At 34.1% G+C, this 9744-nt stretch overlaps 1 protein-coding gene across 1 annotated transcript; it reads left to right on the top strand.

Moving 5' to 3' along the window:
• Positions 1-4255: 4255 nt before the first annotated feature.
• LOC129799992 (P protein-like) lies at positions 4256-9351 on the top strand. The gene is made up of 3 exons (XM_055844332.1): positions 4256-4941; positions 7036-8994; positions 9057-9351. Exons 2-3 carry the CDS (start codon positions 7064-7066, stop codon positions 9139-9141), a joined length of 2016 nt encoding a protein of 671 aa, XP_055700307.1. The 5' UTR covers positions 4256-4941; positions 7036-7063; the 3' UTR covers positions 9142-9351.
• Positions 9352-9744: the final 393 nt, after the last annotated feature.

Raw genomic sequence — 9744 nt, 5'->3', positions numbered from 1 at the left:
TTGAACTTCACAAAGGTAGCAATAGAAGAAATGGGGGCAAAATGTGACAAAGTCGAAAATTTTAAAATCGATTCCTTCTATTCTATTCGGACAATAAAAAATGTAAAACTAATCAAAAATGGCTTTAAACAAATCTTATTTAAGTTTGTCAAAATTGTTCATAACTTTTAAATTTTTCTTTTGCCACTAATATTTTATCAATTTTATGCACTGCAACAAATGTCAAAAATACTGCCCAAGCGTTCGAATTTGGAAGACTACTGTATTTTCATGTTCTTCGTAACAAATGTAACAAACTACCCAATGCCTATTTATTAATATTCGTCCTAGTATTTCTGAGAACTTTCACAGAAACGACTTAATACACTGAGAAAAAGAGGGTGCGATTAACTTTTTTTCTCATAACTTTATCACTTTTTAGGTGCAAAAATATATTAACATTTTTTAATGTTAATTTTACACCTTTCTAAGTGTAAAATTAACATGAAAAAGGGTAACTTTAACCCATAATACACCTAAAAAGCATAATATTTACACCGATTTCGGATCAAAACTGCAGAGTAAAATTAACATTTCCGGAATGTTATTTTAAATTTTTCGGATTTTTCTCAGTGTAGAATGTGACTCAAAAAGTATATATTCTTTCAAGAGAGAGAAAAATGGTGTAAGGCGTGTGCAGCAAAGTTGTAGAGCTAAAATAAAAATGTTTTAATTGTAATTTTGTCAGATGGTGTGGAAGCTCGTAAAATATAAAATTTCTATTTTGTCATATTTTGCCCTTTTCCATCGCAAGGATTTCTGGTAGCCTTGTCGAATATACTCCCACGTTCTTTTTTTTTTACTTGTTTTTACAAAGTTATACAGGTTATACTGGTTTTACGTTTTAATAGCCGTTAAGTTTTGAATACCGTTGAATTATGTCTAAAAAAGAACTAAAAGTTCAGAGACTAAAGTGACTTTAAAGAATAAAGAAAACTGGGGCACAACCGAACATGGGGTAGCACCGCACAGTGCGATTTATTAATTAAATATCAGACTTGATTGGACGAGATGGGCGTGAAGAAATGGTCGTCGTAATTCAAGTATAGGAACAAAAATCACTGTTTTGTGCTACCCTGTGTTCGGTGGTGCCTCAGTTTTGTCCTATTTCTCAACCGATTTAGGCAAGTTTGAGATCATTGAAAATGTTTTGCAATGTGTGTCAAGTCCAAAGTTTTCACCAGTTAAGAACCGTTTAAAAGCAATAAATTGATAAGTAATTTTTATCCGAAATTCAATTACATTACTCCTAAGCTATTTTGATCGGTCTTTTGAGAGGTTTATAAACTGTTCTATATAAGATTTAAATCAATAAACAATAAGAAATGGTTAGAACGCCAAACAATTTTCTAAATCTAGATTTAGCAAAACTGAGATGTTTAGGGAAGATCGTCAAAACTTGTGGATATACAACGGGTCATACAACATTTTTAAGTGTTTTGGCTCTTTGGAATAATGCCTCAAAGTCAAAACTCTAAAAAGTCTCTCAAACATACTCGGAGTCCTCTAAATTTTGATTTCTGATAACTAATTCTTAATAATCTGTATTGCAACACTGAGAAAAAACGGGGGTGCGATTAACTTTTTTTCTGATAACTTTAACACTCTTTAGGTGTAAAAATATATCAACATTTTTTAATGTTAATTTTACACCTTTTGAAGCGTAAAATTAACATGAAAAGGGTAACTTTAACCTTTAATACACATTTGGATCAATACTGCAGGGTAAAATTAACATTTCCGGAATATTATTTTAACTTTTTCGGATTTCTCTCAGTGAGAACTTTGATGTTTGAAAATGTGTTTTTTTTTTAATAACGGGTATCTTGATAATAAATGGATAGAAAGAGAAAAAAGTCTTCATAAATACGTTCTTAAAAGCCAACAATCGGCAAAATAATAGTAGTTAGAGAACTTCAAACACAATAATTGTATCATAAAAATAAAAAGAAACGCAGGAAAAGCATTGAAATTGTTTTTTGATTGTTGTTATGTAGTCTACAATACGTCATGAATTTATATATATAGAAGGGTAAATGTGAAATAATTGGACGTTGTACGATTTTCTTGTCAATCGAAAAGTCATTTCAATTCTCAAGTGTTTTCTCAAGAATATACAAGGAAAATCCTATGAAAGATAATTAATAATTGACTGTGGCTAAAAACCACCATCATTGAGTTTACTCTTCCTTGTGTGTGGACATTAAGCACGACTTATTTATTATTTATGAAAAGAAATGTAAATTGTGTTTAAGTGGATATTGCTTGACTTTTACCATTGCATGTTTATTCATAGAGATTTTTCCTTCAATATTTGTACAAGAGAATAAATTTTCCCTCTCACTCGCCGACGAAAAATGTTTGTTTAATGATTTTTCTGCAATTTGCATATCTTGCATCAGAAAGGTATTTACTTCCTCTCACATTAAATTCATCCTGAAATTTTAAATCTAGATATTAATTAAAATTTAGTGTTTTTACAACTCTGATTTATTTACACATATCTTGTGTGTGTGTGCTGATGTATGTTAATCCCCTGTAAGTTGAGTACTTTCATTAATCAAGAATAAAAGCTTAAAGTGTGTGTGTGTGCACATATAACTTAGAACAGTTTGGAGAAAGGGATTGTTCTTGGCAAAGATGTATGTACACTATGGAGCAATTGTGTTCTGAATCTTAGACTAAATGTTTTTTTCTAGTACTTTCTTGTGCAATTTTAATTCAGAATTGTCTATACACAGTTAAAAATTTTATTTTTGTAAGATTTTATAGCCATCTATAAAAACATTACGAAGAAACGGGGTAATTATGGTTCAACTTGGCTAAACACCGGATCTTCCAACTAAGTCAATTTGCCTGAATTTATTGAGAAATACGGTTTTGAGAGCTGATACATCTTTGACCTTAAAATCAGTAAGAAGGAATGATTCAAGGTCATTGTCGTATATGAACAGAATTTCACCCTAAACAATCTTTAAAATATATATAATAACAATGAAAAATGAAATGAACAATGAAATAGGAAGCCGAAGATGTTTAGCATTCTAACTATTTGTTTGAATTTGAAGTAAATTTTACTGGTATTGATGTTTACTTAATGAAAGATAGACCAGTTCTCTTGAGAAATCTTTAGAAAAAAAAAACAATTTATTAGATTTTATGGCTTTAAAACAAGGCGTGTGACTTTTTATAGGGGCAAGGACAATCGTGAACTACTCATAATGCAGTTTGAAAATTTAAATTGAAAATTGGTTAGAAAATTTATTTAGAAGTTTGATCTAAAATGAAAAATGCTTGAAAAATATTTTTACTTAATTGTTTTTTTATCGACTCCTATATTCTTTGCTTTCATTTCAAATCCTTTTTTTAAGCTAAGTTTTTGATGAATATGCATATTGTTCAGCAGTTCCCGATGAGAAAACGCTAAGCATAGTCTGGAAATGAAAACGATAACTGTTCGCATTGGGCAATTGAAGAACTGAAACTTTTTCAAGATTGAGCGAATTAAATCGAGTTTTGACTCCTTTCCTCAGATAAAAATTCTAAAAAAAACCATTAGTTCCAGTGATAAGGTTTATGATTTCAGGGAAGTGTACTCTTTTGGGCCCTTTGGGGTTTGCATTTTCTGATAATATTTTTGAAAGCAATAGATTCAAATTTTATTGTGGAAGAAGAACTTTCTAGGATAGCCAGTTTTTAATGGGGATGCCTCTTAAGTGATTCTTTTCCTAAATTTCTTTGTGGCCAGTCTGACTATGACTATGTTTCAAACTGTGTGATATAACCACAGTTACATATCAAACGGTTAGATATAGAGACATGTGACCTTCGAGTGACGCCCTTCTCCCATAAGTCGGTCTCTGCATTATTAACATTACATTATATCCCCCTTCCCGTTCCTTGTTTTCCGAAAACTACTACTCGAAAGCCTAAGATCCATCGCCACCAAGACTTTATTTTTCCTTTATTTTTGTTCGTTAAACGTTTTTCCTACGAAATTTGGGCAAAAATTAATGCAAAATTTTTGAAAATGGAACTTAATTTATTAATTATAGTTGAAAATGAAATTATTAAAAAATATTAATCCAAATTTGGTTAAAGATAAATACCCTAGCGCTCAATTTATTGAGTGGAATTATACTTATTTTCAGCCTAAAAAAAAATTTTATTATATTTCAACAAATACTCAGAATAAAAAATCAAAATGTCGATTTTTTATGTTGGCATGAAAGGACGTTATGGTCTACGTATGAATTTTTATTGACATTTCTTTTTTTGTTGAGTTTCTTTAAGGATTAAGGGGTGGAATTATACTCATTTCTACCACTGTAGCTATGACACTTTTAAGAATTCGGGATTTTGGTTTTTGGGATTTTGGTTTCCGGGATTTTGGCGTTTGGGATTTTGGTTTTCTGGATTTTGACCGGGACCCGTATAAAATATTGTTTAAAGTGTCTTAAATTCGAATGTAGGGTCTCATTCGTAGCGAAACGCTAGACTATTTTTCCGATTTTTCTCATTCATTTTTCACATACAAACGATTTTAAAAGCCCACCACATTATACCATTAGACTTTAAAAAATTTGTATAAAATTTTATTACAAAAGCATTAACTAATCGTAATTTGAATATATAATTCTATAAAATATTTAGTTTCATTGTGTTTTCTATTTAGCCAGAACTTTGAGTGTTTTCAAACTTTATCTAATTAGATTATATATATAACAGTACAAAAAAATATGCGTTTAAATATTTAATTGCAAGTAGATAATACTTTCTTGTATAATTTTTTAGGAAAAATATGGAGTTTTAAATCTTCAAACGAAATACTTCAAACGTAAAGTACGCTGTTTCTGGGCCTGAGTCCTTAAACGTTTTTTCAGCAACTTGTATATTTAAGAGGTATGTTTTATGTTTTAGTGATGTCTGTATGGTGGTAATAGGTTACTCATTGGGTCAAGTGATAGAGTACTCGCTCTTTAATCAAATGTACCGAGTTTGAATCTCCTATATCACCAGAATTTTTTTTGATATACACCTGCCTATACTTGATTTCACAGAGCATGGGGCAGACAGTCCCATTCCTGTATAAGAAAAAAAAAATAATAACGAATGTCCCGAGACTCTCGCTTAAAAGAAAGTTTAATTCCTCTATGGAATGAACGTTGTACCACTATATTATTACCATTATGGGGTCTCAGTGGCGCAATAGACAAGACCGTTGGTTCTTGGGCGGATGAGATCACTGACTCGACTCTAACAGTTGTGAGTTCTAGTCCCGCCCGGTGCAAAGATCTGAATGTTTAGAAAAGGACATTTTCACTGTGATATAACGTAATAAAAATGCCCCGCCTCTGCCCAAAAAACTCCGGGAGCATAGAAAAAGCATCCACATCACGGGGAAGGCGTTCTTGGGCGGTCTTACAAATGGACTTCAAACATCAATATAACATGATTACATTGTACAAATATCTCGATACGATTAAAAATAATAATAATTATTATCATGTGTGGTGTACTAGGACACTTTTGCATCCTAGTGTAGTTGTAAAGTAGGGTGCAGGCATTACTTATGGCCACATTAAGGACACATCTCCTAATACCTGTTGATCTTTTTGACCAATTAAAGCAAAATTTTAAGAGTAACTAATTTCTTTCATATAGTTTCTTTCGATATATTCAAATGATTTTATTAGGAAAATTCCTCAAACCCCGGATGTGATTTTCCCAACCATGTAAAATTCATAACTTGTGGCATCTTTCACAAACTTATGGTCACTTGTGGAATAACTTATGGCCACAATTTCAAATGATAAAAAACAAACTTTGTAATAAAATAATTTTGATACAAAAAAAAAGAAAAACATTTTACGCACTTTCATAGGTTTTTATTATTTTTTGACAAGTTTTTCATAGTTTTTCAAATATTTTTCTCATAGTAATTGGACACTACTAATATTGATTCTGCCCACAAGTGGCTAGTAATCTAATCCGACTTTCGTGATGTAAAAGCTAAATTTGGCTGCATGAAGAACCCAACTTATAATGTCCTCCTCTGCTTGTTCTCTAAGAGCACTGGAAAGCCTCCATGATCTAATGTTTGCTCCGGAGACTTTCTGAAAACCTTAACGCAGAGTTTGCGAGGAGATGTGGTACAGCTGGAATGACTGGAATACTTTGGTCGTGGTCATTCTGTTCTCAATGCTTCTTAATGCCCCTTTGCATCCCTTGAGTTCAATAATGAAGCTTTTCTTTGGTTTTTCTTTTGTTTTTTTCATTGTCCTAAGAGAGAAAAAGAGAAAAAAGTTATGTTATTTACAACAAAATGTAAGTTCACGGAGAAAATCTAAATATCATACACACTACTCATTTATAAACAATTTTAATTTACAACTTCTACACTTACCTTAAATTTGATTAAGTTTATGCTATAAAACTCAGATTCACTGAATCAAAAATAACACGATTAACAACTCGCTAAATCAAATATCTGTGAGGTCGCCACACGTCAAATTCTGTGGCCACAAGTAAATAATCTTATCAAATTGCTCATAACTTATGGCCTTGTCATTATTTTATATTTTTTGTTTAAAAAACCATCAAAATCAAGTGATAAAAGAAAATATAGTTACTATGACAATAAGTTTTAATAAAATATAGTACTAAATATTTTTCATTGAATATATAAAATTTAGACAATGAAAATTGTGAGATCATTAGTAAATTTCATAACGATTTGACGTATATTTGATCGTCGGGTGCATCAGTAAAATAATATCCACAAAATTATTAAAATTCTACAAAAATATAAAAGTAAATCAGTTTAAAAGTTGCATTTAATGATAGCACATCAAATATTCGTAATTATGTGGTTCTTCGAAATTAATTTGTGGGAAAAGTTTGAAGATAATCTGCGAGGTGGCCACATGTATAGACTGGCCATAAGTAATGCCGCCACCCTATGCCTTTATCTTTTTGTGTTGAACCTTGAATTAGATTGGGAGACTGTGTGGGGAGGCAGACGATGAATGCTCGAAGATCATCCGGTGTGGTGGAGAACACCGAAATGGACATCCTGACTGAGGAGGCCATCAAGCCTGGTAAAAGTCACGAAGGTGATCAGGAGATGAAGTCACCAGGCACGAATCGTTGGTATCTCGTGGGTGTTCATGTGAAGATAGCATTTCTCAGCATCTGTTGGGTGTACTTTGTGTGGATGCTGCTGGTGAATGGGGAGAAAAAAGTGCAATTTGTCGGAGTGTCTGTGCCAATGGGTGGCAGGGAGTTACCGTTACACATATTGTCAGATTCATTCATCCTGCTGCTCAATGGACCCTTTCGTTCGTCCCATGATATAGTCAGTGGGAGTGGAAATTATCTATTTGTCTCTGCTGGGGCAAATGGGAGTGAGGATGTGTGGGCATTAGCTATGTTGGAAGATCTCGAGAAATCACCACAATTTACAGTGAAGAAGAGGTTCGTAGCTCAAGGTGGTGCATCAATTCGCTTGTGGACAAATATGTCAAGTAATGTCTTAATACGTATGGGTGTTGATTTAGAGGCATTTGATGAAGTGCATGGAGTAATTTATGCTACAATCATTCTCATTGTTCTCTATGCCCTGATTATCTGGGATGTTGTTCATCGTACTTTTGCTGCTATTCTAATGTCAACACTAGCTATTGGGGTGCTAGCCATGCTGGGTGATCGTCCCACAGCACAGGAGGTAGTCAGCTGGATTGATTACGAAACTATCCTGTTGCTCTTTAGCATGATGATATTTGTGGCCGTTATGAGTGAAACGGGCATTTTTGATTATATCGCGGTATGCACCTTCCGGATGACACAGGGTCGGATTTGGCCACTTATCCATGGACTTTGTCTTGTCACCCTCGCCATTTCAGCCTTCCTGGATAATGTCACCACAATCCTCCTTATGACACCGGTCACTATCCGACTGTGTGAAGTCATTAAACTTGATCCTGTGCCCGTTCTTATGGCTATTGTTATCCATGCCAATGTCGGTGGCACGGTAACACCTGTCGGAGATCCACCAAATGTGATAATCACTTCAAATCAATTTATTGCCACCAATGGGGTAACATTTCTCACGTTCACGTCCCACATGGCCACAGGGGTGGTTTTTGTTGTGGTGCAGACATTGCTGCAATTGCGATTGCTTTTTCGAGATGTCAATGCATTGCGAACTGTGATGCCTGAGGACATTGAAAGAGTCCAGCAAGAAATGCACACAGCTTCAGACACGGAAAAACCCCAACTCCGGCTTCAGATGAAAAAGCTGTCGACAAAGGGTATCGTCAATAGAGATGAATACATGAGGACACTCCATGAACTGGAGTCACTCTATTCAATTAGGAATAAGCCACTGCTTATAAAATCCACCATTTGTCTCGCATTCATCATCATTCTCTTCTTTGTGCAATCCATTCCGAGTATCCATAGTATTTCTGTAGCATGGGTAGCATTTCTCGGTATGTTATTACTTCTTATACTGCACAACAAGTCCGATATGGAAGAGATCCTGGCCAAAGTGGAGTGGGCAACTTTGCTTTTCTTTGCCGCCATGTTTGTCCTCATGGAATGCCTCAGTCGTCTGGGACTAATAAAGTGGATTGGTGAGCAGACTGAGTACCTCATCCTAGCTGTTCCACTCCGCTATCAACTTGCCATGGCCATCATCATCATTCTATGGGTGTCTGCTATTGTGTCGGCGTTTGTAGACAGCATCCCTGTGACCACAATGATGGTGCGGATTGTTGTTGGCCTGGCACAAAACAGTAAGCTAGGCCTACCATTGCAACCATTAGTATGGGCTCTGGCTTTTGGGCCTTGCCTCGGAGGAAATGGTACTCTTGTCGGAGCATCGGCCAATGTGGTGTGCGCAGCTCTTGCCCAGCAGAGAGGTCACATCATCACATTTCGCGCCTTTTTCAGGTACCAATCATCTCGCGGAAAATGTATGATTTATTCCTCTGAATGTCATTCGCTGCTTTCAGATTTGGATTTCCACTAATGTTGGGCAGTGTTATTGTCACCACCGGATATTTAATACTAGCTCATGTCGTGTTCTCTTGGCACTGAATGCTTGGAGGTATTACACAATATATTTCATCAGGGTAGAGTAATGTGCTGTTCTTGCCGAAATATTTCACGAATTTCTCAGGTAACACATTCTGTACTTAATAAGACCTTATTAAGGACTTTACAATTTTGAACAATGTTGTTAATAAAGAACATTAATAATGACTGAAACTTCTAGAATATCCTTTAGTAAAACAACGTTATGTGTGAGCCGGGTGAAAATGCAAAATTTAGAGATATATAATATTAAAAAAAAACAAGACTATTGAAATTTTTATGGTGAACCAAGACACCATATCATGAAAGCTAGGCGTCTTGGTACAAAAAAAAATCTTAGATATAGTGTTGTAGATGATGAACAAGTAGGGTAAATTAAGCTAATTCAAAACCTGCTTCAAATGGAAATTTTTCGCTACTCCAAATGGAAACGTCACTGTTTTCATGATAAATACAGTACTAAATTGCTATATTTATATATTTTCTATACCTCAGTTTCATTATTTAGTTAATTTTGCTCTAAATAAAGCGAAAATCTATTCATATTGACAAATTTTAATTTGTTAATTTCTCAGAAAAATTAAAAAAATAATTTTCACCATTGAA

The sequence above is a fragment of the Phlebotomus papatasi genome, chromosome 1, assembly GCF_024763615.1.
Source record: "Phlebotomus papatasi isolate M1 chromosome 1, Ppap_2.1, whole genome shotgun sequence".
Taxonomy (NCBI): Eukaryota; Metazoa; Arthropoda; class Insecta; order Diptera; family Psychodidae; genus Phlebotomus; species Phlebotomus papatasi.
This window is presented reverse-complemented; position numbering and strand designations above follow the sequence as displayed.